This window comes from Dermochelys coriacea, chromosome 1 (genome assembly GCF_009764565.3).
Source record: "Dermochelys coriacea isolate rDerCor1 chromosome 1, rDerCor1.pri.v4, whole genome shotgun sequence".
Taxonomy (NCBI): domain Eukaryota; kingdom Metazoa; phylum Chordata; order Testudines; family Dermochelyidae; genus Dermochelys; species Dermochelys coriacea.
Window position 1 is genome coordinate 184761178 of NC_050068.2, and position 22785 is coordinate 184783962.

Below are 22785 nucleotides of genomic sequence, written 5' to 3' on the forward strand. Positions count from 1 at the left end.
CACAGTAATTAGTATCATTGTAACAAATAATGGGAACAATGTTGCTGCAGTGATCACTGGACCACCCGCTCCCTCGAGTGATGAAGTCACATTATTCCAACTCCCCTCAATCCCTGGCTTCCTGGGGGTGGAGCCATGAAATCATTTTGTCATCTCTGCAGGACAGGAGAAGAGAGGACTAGAAATAATGATTTCTGCCTGTTCTTTTCTAAACCTCATCCTCCCCAGGGGAAAATGAGGTTGTACTTGAGTTTTGATTTAACTAGGTTTAAAGCATTTAGAAAGTCAGCAAGACTTTCTGTAGCCTTTGGCGATCAGTGTAAAGGGAATGCCATTTCTGCTCAACACCTGTCTAAATGGATTGGCTGTGTATTGAGAAATGTTACACATTAGCAAAGGTGTCAGTATCCCAAGGGTCTTAAAGCTCATTGTACCAGGGCTAAGGCAACAGCCAGAATGCCACTGTAATGTTTCCATCCTAGAAATCTGCCAAGCTGCTACATTTGGTGCTCTCTTGGGGAAGGCAGTTATTCAGTCCTTGCTTAATAGAACTCAGCCCACCTTCATGGGGTTGTATTACCAGCTAGACTTCACAAGAGGGAAGATGTAGAGGCTGCTTTAAAGAAGAAAGGCTGTTTGCATTAAGCAGTTTTTTAAGACTGGCCACTGTCTCAATTACATGGTCACCTTCCTCAGCCTTCAATGATGCTGAAGTTTAGCAGGAGGACCAGCCACTGATCTCACAGCCTCATCCCTCGGCTCTAAATGTTTGGTGTTGTGAAGAGGCACTTCTGTGATCCCAACAGCTGTAGCTTTTCTAGGTTTGTGAAGCTCATTGCTGTTGGGGGACTGAGGGGCACATCACACATGCGTGCATGTGCAGTCAACATTCTTTCACATGCTACAGTTCCAGTAAGTAACCTCTCTGCATTTAACACAAAAGATTTCATTCCAGATCTTTTGGGTAAAGTTCACGTTAACTAGTGAGTGTATTGTGGATGCAAGAAAGGCACGGTATGTGAATAGTACTTACTGTGAAATTTTTAACAATCAACTAATGCAGATTGAATAGTTGACAGCTAAGCAACAGTTTCCCCTACACAAATACATATAGTAACAATGTTTCCAATCTTTTACATTAAAATCAAGCCCACTGAAGATATGTTACAGTTAAAATTAACTTATTGAACAGAAACATTTGTTTCCTCTGACTGACAATACTTTAAAAAAAAAAAATCCTAAAGGCCCAGAAATCCTCAACTATGCACAGGAAACTTTACCGGCACTCATGATGCTCCTTCATAATGGAACTAAAGGTGTTCTGGTGTAAACTTGTCTTCACTCTCTTTTCCCTTTGTCTTCGGTTGCAAAACCAAACTCTCACAACTTCCTTCTCGAGGTTAAGCCCCTCAGCCATCCTCATAATCTCTTGAGAAGAAGGCTTACTTTGTTCCCCAAAGTTTCTCTCTAGAGCTTCTTTAGCAGAAATGCTGGAAGAAGAGATAAATAAAAATGCCACTGTTAGTGACTTTGGACAGACTCAGGTCATGGCTGTTATTTTAGGCTAAGCTGCAATGATATGAACATTACAAATATTGCGCTAAAAAAAGGCAAGAAACTGTTTTGCTTTCCCTCTCAGTAAAAACACTGAGTTTAAAGGGCATTATGATTCCATGCTGCCATAGGCTGCAAAAATCTGATAGTATCTTTATCTTCAATCCACACTGAAAATAATAAGGACATTATAATTTTAGGGGTAATCCATTAAATGTAGTTAATGCAAGTTATATAGCACATGGCAACCCAAGAATCATTACATGCTCCCCAAAAATCAGTTTTAGCCTATTTGCATTGCAGTAGAACCCAAAGATGTGCTACGGTTCAGCTGGTACAGGCAGCATAAAAGTTAAGCTATTTTCCTCCCATATTCAGACACCGAGGCTGAATTTTTTTTTGTGCTGTTTAGTCTCCAAAAAGAATAAGTGCCTGAAATGTGCTTGTACAAAAGCAATTAGGATGAAAAGCTTGATCTTGTCACACCTAGTTTTAGCATTAGCTGTATCATTTCTTTTTGTCCACAAGAGGTCACTGTACACTTTATTCTAGATATGAAGCATGTTTATTTCTGCTAGTGAGGTTCAAGACACTGCAGCAGAAATTCTAGTACTGATGAACAACTTTGCATGTAACTTTAGATTGCCCTTAGTGTAATTTCATTAGTAATGCATTTTCTTTTTTATGTTGGGTTATTGATGCTAGCTAGCTGAAAGCTGAGTGTTCCATAGATGCACAGCTGTAGTAATAAGTATTTAAATAAAGTTTTCACTGGGTCAAACAGCTGAAAATAAAATATAATTTCTCACATCCATATTATGGATAGTTTGATCAGGTCCTACAAAGCTTCTGCACTGGAGTAGGCTAACTCACTTACTGTTTTTCATCTCCAGATTCTAGTTTATCCTCAAGAAATCTACCTAACACTTCTCCCTGTCTTCAATGGGAGTGAAGTGCAGATAAGGTACTACTCTCTTCTAGCTCATTTTTAAAGAGGTTCCCAAGCTGGGGTCCCAGGCTCCGCAAGGGATCAGTGAACATTTTCTTTCTTACAGAGTGCGTCCCCCTTTCCTTGCGCTGTGTGTGCATGTATACAAAACTGATCATTTATAGTGTGTAAGGAACCAGTTAGTTTTATTGGGTTGCAAATCAAAGGTGTTTCATGGATGCCAGCATAGCACTGATACACCAGGAGCGTAATAGATGAGCAGCTGCATGCCACGTAGAATTGGAGATGATATGTCTCCTGTGAAGAAGTGTCTCTCATTGGGACTATTCCCTAATTAGAAAAAGGGTCTTTGACTCCAAACACTAAACACCACTGATCTCTGAAGTTTATTCCAGAGGGCTACTCTCCCCATAACATAGAAATCTAGAGTCATGCTGGTTTTAACAAAATTTTGTGCAGGCCCCATTGCACAGATCAGCAGCAGTGCTGTGAAGACTGACTGCTCTTTGCAATGACACCGGGAATGTATACATGCTAATACAGGCATTGGGATAGATCTGTGCACGGGAGCCATTCCTTGGTGTTATCCAGGTCATCATAGTTTGGAACGACCTAGCAGAGAGTGTGGGGGGGGAGGGGAGCCAGCACAGTTCTCATCATGTTTAGCTAATAATTGGATCAAAATACATATTTTTATTGATGTCTTATCCCATTTGGTTTTGCTTATTTATGTATGTAAATTCTTTTGTTAATGAGCTATATTAATAACAAGAGGGCCCATGCCCTCTCTGCTTCCAAAGGCAGAGGGGGCTGAACTCCATAGATGTGGGCCACCAAAGGTGCAAAAACAGAGAAAGTCAGCTCCAAGGGACATTGTCCCCACCTTCTACCCTAAACCACACACCTCATCCAAAAAAGAAAAGGAGTACTTTTGGCACCTTAGAGACTAACAAATTTATTTGAGCATAAGCTTTCATGAGCTACAGCTCACTTCCACCCAATGCATCCGATGAAGTGAGCTGTAACTCACGAAAGCTTATGCTCAAATAAATTTGTTAGTCTCTAAGGTGCCACAAGTCCTCCTTTTTCTTTTTTGTGAATACAGCCTAACGCGGCTGCTACTCTGACACCTCATACAGGGAACACATGCTACATTCCCTCGATATCTGCCAAGCGCTGGCCTTTTATCTGCACCGCACTTGCGCCTTCTGTGCTTCATCCTGCCTCTTCCTCACCATTGCAGAACGCTGCTGGGGCAGCACCCTCTCTTCACAATGCCTCTCCCTCTGTATTACGGACTGCTACGCTCTCTCATGCACCCCCCCACCTCCCATCTGGGGTCATAGCCCACTCTATGCATGCTTAAACCGTCGCGTCGGCCTTGCATATAGATTTTGCATGGTAGGACATTTGTTGGGAGGCCACTTGGTCCTCTGTCCACCCTTATACTGCCCACTATGCCCTCACACCTGCTGCAGTGACAGATGGGGTAGTCAACCAAGCTGTCCTTCAGCCTGTAACTTCAGGTGAGCCCTCATGACCGCCTCTGCACTGAGCACTGCTCACTACTCTCCGATGTTTGGAATCCACATATGGACCATCACTCAAAGAAAAGGCTATTTACTGTAACTGGAGGTTCTTTAAGATATGTGGTCCCCATCTGGATTCCAATAGCTGCCCTCAGCTCCAGGCTCCATTGCTTACTGGTGCAAGGGAACTAGAGCAGCGTCAATCCTCACAGCCTCTTAAAGCCTCGGACATGCCACGTGGTTGATGCACAAAGCACGTGCGGATCAATGGACACAACTCTGAACAGTTCTGGTGCACGGCGTGCATGCGCACCCACATTTGGAATCCAGAGAGGGACCACGCATCTCAAAGAACCTCCAGTTACAGTAAGTAACCTCTTCTGACAACAGGAGCTGTAGTCAAACCCTTCCTCTCATTCACAGCCTCTCAGCCCAAGAAGCCATGGAATGTGCTTCAAAACTCTATGACAAACACCTGTTGGAATATGACCTACAGTCTAAAAACATTTTCAGTGATTAGTGTATATAGAAATTCTATAATGTATTATTTCAGTATTATGTTCAATGCATGTGTGTGTGTGTATTTATATACATACACAAAATTCTCTGTTGAATTCTGTGGAAATTTTGTTTAGTGAAGTGACATTTCTGATGCCTTTTGAATGCTAAAATAGCAACATCCAGTGACTTTTCAGGGTTTCTCTGACAACTTCCTGCTATGTGGAGTTGGCAACTCTGCACTCCCCTCCCCTCTTTCCTTACAGCCTGTGAAAGACCCTCTGTAGAAGCTCCACAGGATCCAGATCCCTGGCCAAGGGAGGGGCAGATGCTCTTTGCAACAAGCTTTCCCATCAACCCACCAGGACTAATCACCACAAGTTATAGCAGAAATAATGCAATTTCTCCTGTATCATCAAACCTCCCACAAAGGAAGTTCAGAGGCTGTATAAGGAGCCAGTGGGATAAAGAAGCTTATCACTGAGTTGGATGTCATAAAGGATGGGATTACCAGGGGTCATAAATGGGTATGTTTTTTTACAAACAAAAAGTGTGTGTGTGTGTGGGGGGGGAATTGTTGAAAAAATTAAAAGGCTGAAGGTTTTAGTGCAGCTCCTTAGTTGGTTGATAAATGGGATGAAATTTTTTATGAAAATTTTCACACAAAATTTGTCCATGTTTTTCAAAATTGGATTTGTTTTTCAATCAGCTCTAGATAGGGCTTCTAAGGAAAAGTATTACTTAGATTTCAAACCTAAGAAGGATCTGAAAAAAAAAAGGACTTCCAATACATAATTTTCTAAAGTATTGTATTACCTTATGGTGGTTCTGCGCTTCCTTTTCCGCTCATTCACGCCAACTTTTTCATTGTATAAAGCTATATTAAAAAAGGGGGAGTTACCTTCCATACAAGATTAAACAAGTACAATAATTTCTAGAAACCATTGTTACCAGTTATATTTTAATACCATGAACACATGCCAGATATGGTTGCTGAATGGTTGAAACATTTCTCTGTGGAAAGAACAAGGAGTCCTTGTAGCACCTTAGAGACTAACAAATTTATTTGAGCATAAGCTTTCATGGTCTAAAACCCACTTCATCAGATACATGCAGTGGAAAATACAGTAGGAAGATATTATATATATTTATACACACACACACACACACACACACACACAGAGAGAACAAGAAAAAGTGGGGGTTACCATACCAACTCTTAACGAGACCAATCGATTAAGGTGGGCTATTATCAGCAGGAGAAAAAAAAAACTTTTGTAATGATAATCAGATAACATTGATGACATCTTCATCATGTGGACCCATGGAAAAGAAGCCCTTGAGGAATTCCACCATGATTTCAACAATTTCCATCCCACCTTCAACCTCAGCCTGGACCAGTCCACACAAGAAATCCATTTCCTGGACACAACAGCGCTAATAAGCGATGGTCACATAAACACCACCCTATACCGGAAACCTACTGCCCACTATACTTACCTACATGCCTCCAGCTTTCATCCAGACCGTACAACACGATCCATTGCCTACAGCAAAGCTTTAAGATACAATCACATTTGCTCCAATTCCTCAGACAGAGATAAACACCTACAAGATCTCTATCAAGCGTTCTTACAACTACAGTACCCACCTGTGGAAGTGAAGAAACAGATTGACAGAGCCAGAAGAGTACCCAGAAGTCACCTACTACAGGACAGGCCCAACAAAGAAAGTAACAGAACGTCACTAGCCGTCACCTCCAGCCCCCAACTAAAACCTCTCCAGCGCATCATCAAGGATCTACAACCTATCCTGAAGGATGACCCATCACTCTCACAGATCTTGGGAGACAGGTCAGTCCTTGCTTACAGACAGCCCCCCAACCTGAAGCAAATACTCACCAGCAACCGCACACCACACAACAAAAACACTAACCAAGGAACCTATCCTTGCAACAAAGCCTGTTGGCAACTCTGTCCACATATCTATTCAAGGGACACCATCATAGGACCTAATCACATCAGCCTAATCACACTATCAGAGGCTCGTTCACCTGCACATCTACCAATGTGATATATGCCATCATGTGCCAGCCATGCCCCTCTGCCATGTACATTGGCCAAACCGGACAGTCTCTATGCAAAAGAATAAATGGACACAAATCAAACGTCAAGAATTATAACATTCAAAAGCAGTCGGAGAACACTTCAACCTCCCTGGACACTCAATTACAGATCTAAAAGTCGCAATTATTCAACCAAAAAACTTCAAAAACAGATTCCAACGAGAAACAGCAGAACGGGAATTAATCTGCAAACTGGACACCATTAAATTAGGCTTGAATAAAGACTAGGAGTGGATGAGTCATTACACTAACTAAAAAGTATTTCCCCATGCTAATTTTCCCCCTACTGTTACTCACACCTTCTTGTCAACTGTTTGAAATGGGCCATCCTGATTATCACTACAAAAGCTTTTTTTCTTCTTCTCCTGCTGATAATAACGAGACCAATCGATTAAGGTGGGCTAAGAGTTGGTATGGCAACCCCCATTTTTTCATGTTCTCTGTATATATCTTCCTACTGTATTTTCCACTGCATGCATCTGATGAAGTGGGCTTTAGCCCATGAAAGCTTATGCTCTAATAAATTTGTTAGTCTCTATGGTGCCATAAGTACTCCTTGTTTTTTGTGCTGATACAGACTGGCACAGCTACCACTCTGAAACATTTCTCTGTGGGACATCTGGTGGCTGAATGTTGTAATTGCACTCTTCAGGAATAAGTAAGGGTTTATGTTGTGAACAGCACTGAAGGAACCTATCTACATTGGTTCAAAGCAGATTCATTTTTTGAGTGTGTCAGAATCAGTCTGTACATAAAAATATTTCTGGTGCAACCCCAGGTACTGTTTCATGTTGCAAACTCATAGTCATGGTTTGGATTTGATCAGAGATTGTTGTTTTGATTTGGGTTTTTTTGGTTTTTTTTTTTGCAGTTTTGTGCCAGTGGGTTTAATGGTCATAGTGGGACATGTTGACATAATTTGTTCCAAGAGATGCAGTTCATTTTCAAAATGCACTGGAGAAACACCGAGTCTGTTGGCCTGGATATCCACATACAGGGCAAAAGAACTTGTACCCATTATGAGCATGTTCCAAGCAGCCATTGCTGCCTCATGAATGCAGGCTGAGCTCACACAGGGCTGATTTTGGGTGCATCTGAGATTGCATCATTGGTTTCCTCAACCATGGGATGCTGTTCCAGGAAAAGGGATTACTGGGAAGAGATGGGGTCCACTTGACCAAGAAGGGCCAGAGTATCTTCATGTACTACCAACCTAGAGAGGGCTTTAAACTAGATTCAAAGGGGCAGTTGACAAATCCCCAGTTAAACAGAAAAAAGGTAGATGTTGTGCAGGACATGGGAAATTACAGAAGGATCAAAGGAGCAACAAGAGGGAAATTAATGGGGGAATATGCTCATCAATTTGTGATGCCTATACACAAATGGAAGGAGTATGGGGAATAAACAGGAAAAACTGAAAGTATTAGTACATAAGCTAAATGATGACAATTGGTATCACAGAGATTGGTGGGCTAAATCTCATGACTGGAGTATTAGCTATAGAGGGTTATAGCTTGTTCAGGAAGGACAGTTAGCGAAAAAGGAGGTGGTGTTGCATTGTACATCAAAAATATATACACATTTATCTGAGATTCAGAAGTAGATGAGAGGCAGACCATTTGAAAGTCTCTGGGAAAGAAATGGGGAATAAAATAAGGGTGACATGATGATATGGCGTCTATTATAGACCATCAAATCAAGAAGAGGAGGTGAAGGGTGCTTTTCTAGAACAAACAACAGGCAAAAGGGGCAGCTGCCCAGGGCCCAGCGATTTAAAAGGTCCCAGAGCCCCAGGCGGCATGGGCTGGGCAGCGCTGAAGGGCTGGCTGCGGGAGGCTGACCCCCATCCCTGCCCCTTCCACCTGAGGCTCCGCCCTGTTGTTTGCGGTTGGGAGGAGGAAAAAGCAGGAGTTCACCGAACAGATAAAAATGTAGGGGTTAAATAGCAATGGTAAAAACTACTATAACAATGGAAGTATTTTCTTACTTACAAATCATTTCTCTTCCCTTAATGATCAGTAAAGTCATTTTGACAGTGATAGAACATACATGATCTGATTTAATCCAATCTAGTGTGTACTAGGTCTTCTGTCAGTGGCACTCCAGCACATATTGCATGCATCTGAAAGGGGAACCTTTGATTGTTAGATTAGAAAGGATCAGCCATTTTGGGGCCCAGATGAGAAATTCTGTCAAAGCTGAATTGGATCCTCAATAGGAAGGAGTCAGCTATACTGTATATGAAAGAATCACATGCTCACCTGTTTTGGTCTTCAGAGGAATCAAACAGGGGAGAGAGGCTTTGGATCTGGATCTGCTTTCTTCTAACCCCCTGGCATACCATCTGCTGACGTGCAGAACCTCAGCTACATGGTAGCTCAGATTATTGCTTAAGGCCAAGGAACATACACTGCCAGGGGCTTTTCTCTCTCCTCATCCTGAGCCAGTTATGTGCTGGGCAGGTCTTCCAATGTAATTTACAACAGCTAACCTATTCTAAATCATGTCCTAAGTCATGCCTCTGCCACAGAATCCCAGGGGCTCATCCAGCAGCTGGGGTATTGCAGGACATAGGGAAGATGGCAAAGAGCAGATGTTAAAACTTCCATGGTATCCCCCTCCCTACTACTTTTATAGGGGGAGTGGTGTTGGCTAGTCACATTCCTTTTCCCATTGCCACATCCTTTACACCTGTAATAAGGAGCAAGTTGGTGTAGGAGTTTCAACACCAGCGCTCTGCCATTGGAAGATCTTCTTGTACCAGTGATTCTTCCACAGTCAGCTATGCTGTCTTTCGGACTAGAATTCAATGGCAGTGCATCAAAAACCAGCTGCCCTGTACCTCAAGATCTGGGCTAGTTTGCATGAATGGGCTTGAGGGAAATGAGGGATGTATAAGAGAGCCACATCTCTCTAATTTGTGCCTGCCACATGTTTCTGGCAGGTTTGCTTCCCTCTACAATGACACAGGCATCAGTCCTACTGAATTTAATGCATGTACTGATCCTACAATATTTATATTCAACTTCCCCACCTGAATAAACAAAAAGCTGGACCAGTGGAAGTTATACACTACTAGCCATCTTTTACATTAAAGAGCTTCTTGTAGGGGTAAGACTAAATTCTAGAGACTTATAAATATCTACCTCCTATTTGTTCTGCTTCTTCCAGCCACTTGGATAATATCAATTTCAGTTTGCAGGCATTCTTGAAGCTTAGCTGCAAATTTTCAAATCGGCAAATGGTTGTTTGACTGAACTCAGAGCCATGCACAGCAGCCAGGGCTTCTCCAACATTTGTTTGTGTGTAGCCTGTCAAAAAGCAATAAAGAGAAAAAAAAAATTGAGTAACCTAACCTGGTTTATTCACATTAAGATACATTCTGCCTTGGTCACTACCCCCAAAACACACTTTTTGGTAAGCTGCCTTAAGTGTTTTCTTTGTTTTTGATCTGACCTGTCTTACTGTGGTGTAACTCTCTTGTCTTCAGTGGAGATTGCAAGTGTAAAACAGGTGATCATTATCCTCCTATTTAATCTCATTTATCCTCAGTTTGTTGTGTCCACCTGCTGATTCTCCTCATATACTTATATTGTAAGCTCTATGGGGGAGGGTCTGTCTTTTCATTATGTATCTGTCCAGTGCCTAGCACAATGGGGCCCTGAGCCATGAGCAGAGGCTCTAGGCACTACCATTATTCAAAGAATAATGTAAACAACAAAATAAAACACAATTTCCAATCCCATTTCCAGGGTTGGGCCTCTCTCTCACAGGCCTGGGCCACACCTGAAAAATTAGATCGACCCACCTACATTGCTAAGGGCTTGAGAAAAATGTCATTCAGTGAGCGCCATAGTTAGGTCGGCCTAATCCCCACTGTAGACACAGCTTAAGTCATCTTCTATCTCCTCCCTTAATTAATGGGCATAATCCTCAAAGTGCTGAGTGTCTTCCCCTCCTATTGACATTAGTAGGTAGTGAGGATCCTAAGCATCTCACAGTATCAAACCCTCTGTTATTAATGTTAACATTTTGCCCTAGCAGGGCACTGTCCACTTGAATTTAGGCTGTTGGTACATCCCGTTTTTATTAATGGCATTAAGACCAATCCTGCAGTCTCTATTCAGTCACATCTGTTTAAGTCAATAGGAGGTTTGAGTGTGCAGGAATTCAGGATCAAGCCACTGTAAAAAATTACTACTGAAGTACTCGTGGGCATAGGTAATCTTGCCCTTTCTATGACTGACAGTTAAATAGTCATGATATACAGCAAAACAGCACAGGTTGTAAACACTGTTTAAGACAGCATACCCTCGCTCTAGCTCTCATTTCTGTATGGAAAATGGATGGTAATATCCCTTTAGCTTTAGAGATAATACAGATGGCTGTTACAGCCATATAAATTACATGCTTTTACAGAGCTGTGTTTTACAGTGGAGTTGTGCTATATTCTGTAATGATACAATCTATTGTTATAGGAGAAAATGTAAAAATGACTGCTCTTAATTCACAAAGTGAATTTAGTATCCATGAAGGGGCTGAATTTGCAGTGTTTGACACATACAACTTCGTTTTTTTCAGTGCAGCACAGACAGGACCAAGCTTCCTCATACTGCCCCACCAGTGTGCTTCCATCTTGTCATGGAGGGAAATCTCTAGGGGTGATAGGGATAATCCAGCACCAGTGCCCATTTAATCTTTGTACGGTGCTGAGGCTGCCAGTGAGTGTGATGTGGACATCTATCCACCAGAACCCAGGTTGAGATCATCCACACATTTCTCATCATCCCCAAGTAGTTCTCAGACGGTAACAAACTGGCCACCACAATACTCAGCAGTGGTTAAAATAAACCTAAAACTGGAGGAGGAGCTCCTCAGTTTTGGTTGTTGTATGTTGTACACTGAGATCATTTAGTGAAAAGAAATTGCATCCTCATGTGTGATGGGACATGGCCCAGGCACAAGGGAATACGTGAATCTGAGAGAATCCCAGGTTCCCAAAGAGCCAAACAGAAGTGCATATGTGTGTGAGAGATAGGCCAATGGGAGCTGCGGGAGCAGTGCCTGCAGGCAAGAGCAGCGCACAGAGCCACTGGGCATACCTCTGCCTAGGAGCTGGACCTGCTGGCTGTTTCTGGGGCATGCATAACACGGACAGCCAGGAAACCTGCCTTAGCTCCTCCTCCCCTCCCCCCGCCACTGCACCGGTGACCAGGAGCCACCTGAGGTAAGCCTACACCCCAGCCCTGAGCCCCCACAAAACTTGGGGTACAATTTTAAAGGAAGGATTGAAGACTAGAGCTGGTTGGAAATTTTCCATCTAAAATGAAAATGGCTTTTTGACTAAATAGAAATTTATTGCTACAACAGCTGCTTTCTTTTTTAAAACATGGGTTTTATGAAAAAAATTAAATGTATTTTTTGCTGTTCGGGGCAACCAAAAACTTGGTGAAAATGAATAAAAATTCACTTTCATCAATTTTTCACAGGATAAAAATCATTTCCTGTCCAACTCCATTGAAATCATTTAAAAATGTGTCATTTTGTGTCTAAATCATACCTTAAATCAGCCTTACAACTTGTACAACTGCCTTTGATGAATAATTTTTGACAGGCAAAGTATCCTTAGGTTTTTCACTATCATAGTAACAAGTAGATTTTGGCAAATTTTCATGACAATCCTGAAAGGCTGAATTAAATGCAACTTTACAGTATGATTTATGTAACTGATCACACTTTCCCCTAGAATACAGCTAGTCCAGGTACCAATAATCTGCTCTCAGAGGCAGACAGAAGTAGTAAATAGAACGGAAAGTTTTAAAATAACTTACTATTCTTGCAAAAAGCTTGAGGCAATTAATTCTAAACAAGTCTTCTAGGTATGGAGAAAACGTGGTAAACGTGAGGCAGGTTTTAAATTATAAAGCATATCACATGGACTAGAATATAAAACATACAGAAATAATTGAGCTTTCATTTGGATTTTCAGGCTATAGTTGGCTGGTACAAAACCCATACCTAGCTTAATTCTCCTCAGTTTGAACTCATTGGCAAACTTTTCCAGTTCCCTGATTTCAGGGGAATCCATGTCAATTGGCTCTTCAACAGACTTGGTTTTTCTGCGGAATTCCTGCTTGAAGTCAGTGGCTGCGGGATCATCTCCAAGGATAGACTGGTGCATGGGAGTGAAGCCATGCCCCAGAGCACAGGAACTGGCACTCAGAGCATGTTCAGGGAATTTATAAAGGCAAGGGGTCAGGCCACCTGCATGAAGCCAAAAAGCACAAATTACTATAATCATTCTCCAGCATTGCATAATAAACCTTTGTGCCAACTATCAACTGTTAATCTTTGTAATATTACATACTAGAGAGAGGAAGGATTGTCCAGTGGTTAAGGCATCAATCTGGCACTTAGGAGAGCAAGGCTCAATTCCCTGAACTGTCACACTTTGCCTCAGTTCCTTATCTGTGAAATGTGAATAACAGTACTACATGCTATGAAGTGTTCAACTACTATGAGAATGAGGGCCATACAAGTACCTTAGATAGACTTATATTGGGACAGGTCCTCAACTGGTGTAAATTTACATTGCTTTCATTGAACTAATGAACCTATGTCAGTTTACTCCAGCTGAGGTTCTGGCCCATAGTCTTTGTTTGTTTTCTGGTTCCAACAATACTACTTTATAAACTACATGTGATATGCAGATTCGGTACTATATACAACCAATTTCAATGGAAATTTCCTTGAGTAAAGAGTACAGGATGAAGCCCAATAAGTGATAAGATCGTCACATTATAATTTTAGAGATGAAAGTAATTGCACAGGGATGAACTACTTTATGCTAAATTTTATTCACTATTGGACTACACAGCACCATTCAATCAAGAGCAGGTGCCCTTTGTGCTGGGCACTGAACAAACAGAGAGACTCCCTGACCTGAACAGACAAAATTTGATATCTTCCATTGTTGCTTGCATTGTTGTTGTAGCGGTGTCGGTCTCAGAATTTTAGAGAGAGAAGGTAGGTGAGGTAATATCTTTTATTGAACAACAAAAGTGGGTCCGATAAAAGATATTGCCCACCTTGTCTCTCTGAAGTGACAAGGCAGACAAAGCATGGAAGGGAGAAAAGAAAAATTCTCACCCCCATTTTAGAGCTGGGGGAATCAAGAGAGTAATTGACTTGCCCAGTCATGCAGTCTGTAGCCTAGTCTGGAAGTGAACCCACATCTCCAGCCCAGCATCTAAACCACAAGACCATCCTTCCTTTCTCTTCCTTCTCTTTTGTTCTTCTTGTCTTGTTCACTGCTTAGATTACATCCTCCAGAGAGCTGGGAATACAATGGAGGTTCTAATCCTATTGATATATAAAGTCACATGCAGTATGACTGTGAAAAAGGAGATGGAGTTGTTAAATGTCAGAAGGGAAAAAGACTAAACAAGAGAAGGCCTTGCCTTGCAGAGTGCTGACTCCATTCACCACGTTGGGATGGGGCATGCTGCAGGTCTGTAAAATGCGACTCTGGGAGAGACTTGCTGATAACATCTCTGGGGTTGCAGGCTTGATGCCTAAAAGGAAGTGGAAAAAAAGGAGAGACTGCAGCAACATGGAATTCTTTTGGTGTAGAAATAGGTTGATATTTCTGAATGGAAACCCTCCTCATCTAATAATTCTTCTTCTGTAGACTTTCCATAGAGATCTAAGCAAGAATTTCTGTACCAGAGACACAAGAAGAGACACAGAAGCAGGAGCATTTGGCCATGTGAAGAAAGAGTCTTACTTGCTATCCCAGAAAAGTCTGCATGAGGAAACATTCACCTGTGCTGATTCATTTTTACATTTCTCTCCTTCTCAATTGAAATAAAATGCTGTGTTTGATTTTGGATTCGTTTTGAACCATAGTTATTTCCTGGCAAATCTCTTCCCCTGGCATTACTACATTATTTTCCTGGTTGACACTTGACTTGAACACCTATATATTGAACAATTTCTCTTCTCTCTTCAATGTGGTATCTAGAGAACTTCATTGGGTGCTAAGACATCTTTAAAAGTTACATCATAAAGTCTATTGATCCTCTGTGTGAAAACAGTTCATATTGCTGCACGAGATTTGGAAAAGCATAAACTGAATTAAGTGATTTTTCTTTGGCCTTCACATACATTTCCTTTCATTCTGAAGGACTGACATTCCTACATGTCAGCTACAGTATTTCTGTGAAAAGAAACCACCCCAATGTGTTTACTCTGATTGAAAGCAAGTTGTTATTACTCAACATAAGTACCTATTTCAAAGCTTGCCAGGCAATTATTATTAATCATAAAGCCTGCAACAGTCTCTGCAAGACTAATGCTTCTTATACCTACTAAATCATATCAGGCCCCGGACATTTCCCTTGATGTTTCATAACAGGGTATAGTGGTGTCACAGATACAGTAGCCACACTATCACATAACAGTGTGATTTTAATTGCGAGTATAAGAAACAATCCTGATCGCCCATAGCTACCAGCTGTTAAGGTGTGACCTCAAACTTTTTGTTTTGTATCAGGAGAGACTGGGAGGGAAGAACAACATGGGGGAGGAGAGAATCCAGAAAATGCACTTTTCATTTTTTCTTCCCTATCTGCTCCAAGTCAGCTTCAGAGAAAGGAGTGGGGACTCTGGATTGAGAAATAGAATATTCGCAAGCCAAAATTTGAGTCACAATTAACGGAATGTTTGATACCTTGTCAAAAGTTTTAGCACTACATTTATTTTTGTTTCTTTAATTGATCTCACCCTGGGTGGATTATTCTGAAGCAGCTACGTCCTGTGCTGAATTTACCTCACTGAATTCAATACAAATTCCATAATCAGTCATAATTTTTATTATTTGTACTGCATAGGGCCCTAAGGCCCCAAGTGAGATTGGGGCCCCAGTGCACTGGGGCCATATACAGAAATGGCAGAAGTCACTGCCCCAAAGAGCTTCCAATCTAAGTGCACAAGACAGATTATGGGTGAGAGAAAGGAAGCATTATCCCAGTGTCACAGACAGGGAAGTGAGGCAGAGAAAGTAAGTGATTTGCTCAGGATCCCCAGATAGAAGCTGAGAAAGAGCATGAAACTGAACCCAGTTCTCCTGAGTCCCAGTCCAGTGCCTTAACCATAAGGCCATCCTTCCTCTTATTAACCTTCATTCCCTCAACCCCTCTGAAGGAAAATCCCCTCAAACTATCATGTCAATACCTAACTGTTAGAGTGAATATCTCTTACCTGCCATCACCCCATAGGTAGACTGTTGGTTTCCATAATGACAGGAAGGGACTGAATAATGAAGACCTGTAGATGCGTTTCCCAAAGTCGCCATGGAGAAGTGCACGTGGGAACATTTAGGAGTATGGACCAAAGACAAAACAGACGGGACTGGTAAGAAAATGTATGAGGATTCAAGATACATCCTTTCAGTCCAGAGGTAGAGAATATCTTTGTACTTTGTTTCCGCCTGCATGCTAACCATTCTACATTGCTTTTTAACTCTCAAGATAATTCTGTAGGAAACAGCCTATAGTAGGTGCTCATGCCTCATCAGAAAACTGGCTAGCTCACTTTTAGCCAAGAGCAATGATTTATCTTATTAATTTTTAAATTTATTATCTCAAGTGTAATAATTTAGGTATCCTGACAAACTGCCCTCTTTACATGTGTATGAAGATCAGGCCCCCAATACTCTTCCATCTATTTTTACTTTAATCTTTTCTAAATTCTTGAAAAGTCCATCAGCCCCTAAAATGAAAACCCTAAAAGAAGCATATATAACCAAGAGGACAATTTTCTATGTAGAGTAAAGCCTACATTTGTGCATGCAGTGATTTGGGGCACTCACCTGGAGACAGCTTAAAAGGGTCTGATTTTCAGAAATGCTGAGCACCCACCCTCTGAAAACTAGGGCCCTTTAAGGTGTCTCCAGATGGACCTTCAAAAGTAGAGACATTCAAAACTTTGAAAATTAAGGCAACATTTTGCAATAGCAGTAGCAATAGACCCACAAGCATTTTGTCTCCATAGTTTGCACAGGTGTCTGGCAGGCAGCAGGATGGCTGGCAGAAGTTTGAAGAAGAGAACAAGGAAATAGATTCCATTGTTTGCTTGGCTACACTATTATGTATCAGGCATCTCAGGAAACCAGGTAAGGGTTTAAGAAGCAGCATGACCCACAATAATAAAATTCTTAGCTGTATAGGGCAGCATTTTACACTGACAAAATATTCTGTAAAATTTTCTGTATCCCCAAATGTTGGGCTATTGCTGGTTAATTCTGTGAATAAAAATATTAATAATTTTGGCGGACTCTAATGAAGAGATTGAAGGTTCATATCTCTGCTCTGTAATGTCTAGCATCAGCATCCCCAAAATCTATCATGCATTTCTGTATGCATGCAAAGCAGGAAGTATGGTTTTTGAAGATGTTGTATATTAAAGATGCATGGAGATGTGCTAAATCCCAGAGAACGAGAATATATTGTCTCCCTCTAATGGCTGATCCATGAAAGAAGTTTATGAGTTGTTGCTTCCAAATAATGAATTTAGCCCTTTCCCTCAAACAATAGAGAGGCCATGCTTTTGACCCTTTCAGAAATTCACCTTGCTTCCAAATGGCCCCAACAACACTGAATCCCACATCAGGGCTTGTTCAGGAACTTATGACTACTCAAACTGGGTATCCCTAACTGTAATTTCAATATTGGTTAGTGGGATGGCAATTCAGTGGGCTAAGTTAACTGAGTTTGTAGGAGTTGTTCATGTCTTCTTGGACCTGTGTCCACATCACAGAAAACCTAGTCACAAATAGGCTCCTGTGTTGGCAGCCACAGCAGAGAGACCAAGGAAAGGTAGACATGAGACCTGCACGACTTGGTTACTATTCATGGCTAATCCTTCTACATCAAAGCTGAAGCATGTTGTTAGAACAGTCTGGAGAAATTTGCATTGCTTTCACCCTTGCTCTAGGACTAAAAGGAAAAACAGATACAAACAAGTGGATATTTTTAAAGTACTGGATTGTATATGAATTGTCGCTAAGACTACAGAACTATTTTGGTGTCTTTGATTCTTTTGAGTTGTATAAATGCACAGAAGGATTTCTGCAGTATGGCAAAAATGTTAACGTAATGATCTATGAAATTTTAATAGTTTACAACATTGTTGGTATCGTGGTCATCAAAGTTCAGATATTTAGAACTACACTTTTATAGTTTACATTCGCGTTTTGCACTAGTATAACAATATTAGTTGTGGGAGGAGGCAGCCTGATTTTTACCACCAATATAGTTATACCAGTACACCGGCTACTGTTAACACAGTTATACTGGTATAGGGGACCTTAGATAGGTATTGCTTATTCTCCTTTCCATATGGGAATAAACTATATTGGTAAAGCACATTCATACCAGCATATCTGCATCCACACTAGGGACTGTACTGCTTTAAACTACACAGTATAGATAAAGCTGTACAACTTTTGTGCTTAGACAAAAAGTCTAAGTTAAAGACTTATTTTGAATTACTTGTTTACTGTTGAATTTTGCCAATTTGCAATTTGCTAATCCACACATCCCATGATTTTCAGACATAAAAGACTGACATTTCCAACTTCCTGGCAATATTTTAATAGCAGATGCAGGAGTGAAGTCTTACATTGCTAAGATATTTTTTTAAATAAAATCTACTCCAGAACATATCTTTAATAATATTTATAGCATACAGATAACATATACTTGTCTAAAGTTTATGATGAGGTATCTTTGCTTTTGTGTGTGTGTGTTCACTTACTTGCCAATTAGCAAAATTAATTCATATGCAACGGAGCTACAAGGCCCATACGCATTGTGAGGGATTTTGTCATTTTAAAAAAAGAATTAAATAATGATTGTGTAAAAATCCTTATACATTTCTTTCTTTGCACAAGTTCTTTACAATGACTCACCATAGCACTGTGTATTACAGTTCTTATCATCTGTATTAAAAACTTAGAACCTTTCCCCTAATACAAATAAATGTTCTCTCTATTACTGCTTTCTTTGTTCTTTGCAATGTTGTAGCTGTGTTGGGTCCAGGATATTAGAGAAACCAGGTGGGTGAGGTAATATCTTTTATTGGACCAACCTGTGTTGGTGAAAGAGACAAACTTTCAAGTTACAAAGAGTTCTTCTTCATTTCCCCCTTTCCCAGACCTGAAGAGCTCTGTGTAGCTCAAAAGCTTGTCTTTTTCACCAAAAGAAGTTGGTCCACTAAAAGAGATTTCCTCACCCACTTTGTCTCTCTTTGTTCTAGGACTGTATACTGGCATTCTTGGGTAATAATACAATAAAATAGAAAGTGATTCTGCATTTCTTATTAGGCAAAATTTCCATTGACTTCAGTGGGATTTGTGCTTTATGAAGAACTGCAGAACTGGGCCTATGATTATTAAACACTAAAGCATAGACTTAGTAAAAGGATGTGGTGATATTTTCAGCCAACATATGTTCATTTAATTCTTTACTTTGGATCATGTGGGAAATGAAACAATTCAGAAAGTGCTACCGTAAAATGGATATAGAAATTTGTCCTCTTTTCCCTAATTTAAGTTCTCTTAAGTTTTTCTAACAAACACTATGAAACATTTTGAACCCCCTATTTAATACATGTGATCATATTGTCATCAATACTCTCAATTTTCTGTGAAGTGTACTGTACTTAAGTGGTTCATTTTTCTTGCAAATGAAAGATGTTACTTCCAGTATGCTTAACAAGAGATCATCATTTTATAGAAGACATCTAGTAAAATTCTCCCCTCCATGCAACTCAATGTGAGTCAGTGGGTTAGCTGAAATTAATATTCAGTTCTCTCTATTTCTGAAAGTTTATTTTCTTTTTCATTCATTCAAAAAAAAAACAGAAATGCCAATGAGAAAACTCCAGTTCTGTACATTTTCAGGTAGCAAGCACATTTTCTGGGGAAACATTTTCATTTTTGTTCAGTTTTAACATATAGTTGAAGTTAAACATACTAAAATTCCTAGTCAGATAAAGGTACCAAATTCCAAAATACAGATGGATGGGTCCGATGCACTTAAATAACTTTGGTGCTTTTGAAAATCTCACCCAAATCCTAGTGTCTTTACTCACCATTTATTAAAATGTTAATTTTCCCATTAATGGGTATTTTCCCCAGCTAATGCCATCAGCATCTGCCTCATTTTAAGTATATCACCCATTTGAAATCATACATTTATATATATTTATAAACTGCAGTTTCATAGGCAAAATATAATTTGGTTTATTTCAGGAGATGTTTGTCACTGAAGACTATTTTGTGTTACAAAAGTTTGACAGTATTTGTAGCCAGTACATCACTGTGCTGGTAAAATACCTCAACCTAATCCCATAACAAATTTAGAGATAGCTACAAACTTGGCTAAAATGCAGACATTTTAGTTGCTCTAGATGTATTCATTTTTACATAGCCTTGTGAAAACTTTCCTGCTTTAAGGTAGACCCCAGTCACTGCAGAGCTGATATGAAATAGCTGTGCCTGTGTTTCCCTATCTCTGTGTTAAGTTTGGCAACATTTACAGAAAGAGGGAAAAGCATTTAAAAAGAAAGTTAGCAAGAGTGTAATTGTTCTAGTAAAAAAGTACCTGTAGACACGACATTGGTAGCATGGTTGGAGACGGGCAAGCATTCTGCAGCGCTATGATGCATTATCAGAGGCAGAGCGGGAGAAGAGTCAGAATTCAAGGGGACGAAGGTGTCAGCTGAAGTAAATGCTTGGCAACTCATTCCCACAAAAGGAGAAAAGACAAAGAAACACCTTCCCCTATTTTCTAACAAAATATATCCTTATTGATTAACAGCAGTCAAACTCTATTCCAGTTCTCTTAACTTGCATATATACATAAACAAGGGCTTCAGAGCACAGGGAGGTCGTGTGCAGGTATTTATACCACTAGGAAATCCCTTTATCCATGTTAATGTTCTTTTCCCAGCAGTATTGCTATATCAGCCTAGAGCCTCCTTCCTTCCCACCCAAACATAATAGATGCCCAATTAATGCGGGGAGAAGAGGGAAACCAGAGACTTGATTTGACAGATACTTTAAATCAGGCCTTTTGTGAAAGAACAGTAATCAGGGGAAAAAAAGGTGTCTCCAAAGTTTGTAGAGGTGAGGCAGGTATAGTTAATACTGAATAGCTTTCCATAGCTAACACCTGCTCCAAAAACCTCACCCAGAAATTGTTTTGATGGCTCCTTGGCAGAGAAATCAAATGAAAGTCTATGAAAGAATGTACAGAGAAATTAATCTAAATTAATCTAATGTCAAGAACTTGCACGAATGTCAGTTGACTCGTCACATTTGCCTAATTCAGTGCTATACATGATAGAATTAATATATCTAGAGGCTCTGAACTGTACATAAGTAAGCATAAACTGCTAATGTTTATCTAAGATAATTTATGTCTGCTCTTGAAAAGCCGTGTACATAATATTTTAAGATTCTGAAAGAAAACAACAAATACTAGAAATTTAAGTGCTCATACATTTATTATTTATTATTGTTGTTATTGTTATTTCTACTATCATAGCACCTATAAGCCCTAGTCAAGGACATGGATCCCATTGTGCTAGGCTCTGTACAAACACAGAACATAAAGATGGCCCTTGCCCCAACAATTGCCTTTGCAATCTAAGGGCATGACTACAGTTGCAGATGTAGAGCACTTTGAGTTAAACCATCCTTTGTAGAGTGCAGTAGGGAAAGCACTGCAATCTGTCCATACTGACAGCTACAAGCACACTGGTGTGGCCACATTATCAGCTCTTGCAATGGCCACAGACAGCAGTGCATTGTGGTAGCTATACCAGCATGCAAGTGGCTGCAATGTGCTTTTCAAATGGCGGGGGGGGGGGTGGAATGTGACAGGGAATGTGTTGTGTGTATGTGGGGGGAGAGAGAGTGGGTTTTGGGGGGGGGCTGAGAGCATGTCAGCATGCTGTCTTGTAAGTTCAGATACACCCCCACCCCGTCTCTCTCTCACACACAGCATTCCACAGTAATGGTTGCTTTGCCTTGGAGCAGATGAGCAGACGGCTGTCAGAAACAGAGCTTTCAAAGGGCATAACCACATTCCTGCAGCAATTCCAAAACAATGAGAAGAGTGGCCACTTGACTTAAGGGTATTATGACACTTTCTGGAGGTTGATCAGAGCACAGTAATGCAACACCTCATTCACACTGATGCTGGGGCGTTTCAGCCAAGACACAGCAAGCGTTAATCTTCTCGCCGAGGTGGAGTATCAGGAGCGCTCTAACCGTGGAGTCAGAGCGCTCTACGTGCCTTGCCAGTGTGGATGGGTAGTGAGCTAGCTTGCAAGTGTAGCCAAGCCTTAAGTGTTTCATTAGCATGAAACTGGGATGGCCACATTACTCAGAAGTAGTAAATCCTCCAGGGATTCTGCAGACCATCCCAGAAAAAGTGTGGAGAAAATCCTTATACCATACCACACAATCCGAAATACCATGTTTTTATAGACAACATACTGAAGTCAATGCAGCTATGCAGAGTGCCCTAATCCAATAGTACAGGGCTCAGAGATGCATCAAAATGTCTTTAAAATAATCACTTAAAGTAACTTTGTGACATCTTAAAATGCCATGTCTTTAAAGACGGTTCCCTTAAGCCTCTAGGGCTAGAATAAGCAAGTGTTGGGTCCCACTGGGAAGCTAGTAATCACCTCTATATTTCAGGAGAGGTGATATCTAACTCTGACGTTAGGAAGTTTTTACTTTTTTAAAACACATGGATAATCTTTGTTTACTGAACTTAAAAAATTAGATATGGGTGGGTCAGATCTTTCATATTGTTTTTATGTGTGTTATGTCCATTTGCCAGGATATATTTGCAAGATTGATATTAAGCCAAATAGCCAATCTCTTGAATACTTGATATCACCCCTAAAAGTGCCTCTTTCAGGGGAGTAGCTGTAGAGATGCCATTAAGAATTCGAGTGTGTACCCGTTCAGAGGAAGGCCATGTGAACTAAAACCCCAAAGTTTTCCAAACAATTTTACGTCTGGAGGTATCCATAGTTCACATTTTTTG

General features: G+C 40.6%; 1 protein-coding gene across 1 annotated transcript; it reads right to left on the minus strand.

The window, feature by feature from the left end:
• Positions 1-60: 60 nt before the first annotated feature.
• POU1F1 (POU class 1 homeobox 1) lies at positions 61-16100 on the minus strand. The gene is made up of 6 exons (XM_043509720.1): positions 15917-16100; positions 14101-14229; positions 12674-12919; positions 9802-9966; positions 5347-5407; positions 61-1490 (listed from the first exon to the last, which is right to left on the minus strand). The coding sequence occupies exons 1-6, from the start codon at positions 16098-16100 to the stop codon at positions 1277-1279; spliced, it is 999 nt and encodes a 332-aa protein (XP_043365655.1). The 3' UTR covers positions 61-1276.
• Positions 16101-22785: the final 6685 nt, after the last annotated feature.

Bases quoted from the DNA above. Each gene is read 5' to 3' on its own strand.
- POU1F1 (XM_043509720.1), bottom strand. From the start codon at position 16,100: ATGTATCTTGAATCCTCATACATTTTCTTACCAGTCCCGTCTGTTTTG. The intron at 12,920-14,100 runs GTTTAGTCTTTT...GGCTTCATGCAG, and splicing joins GCAAGGCAAGGCCTTCTCTT to GTGGCCTGACCCCTTGCCTT. The intron at 5,408-9,801 runs GTAGATATTTAT...TTTTTAATATAG, and splicing joins AGAAGCAGAACAAATAGGAG to CTTTATACAATGAAAAAGTT.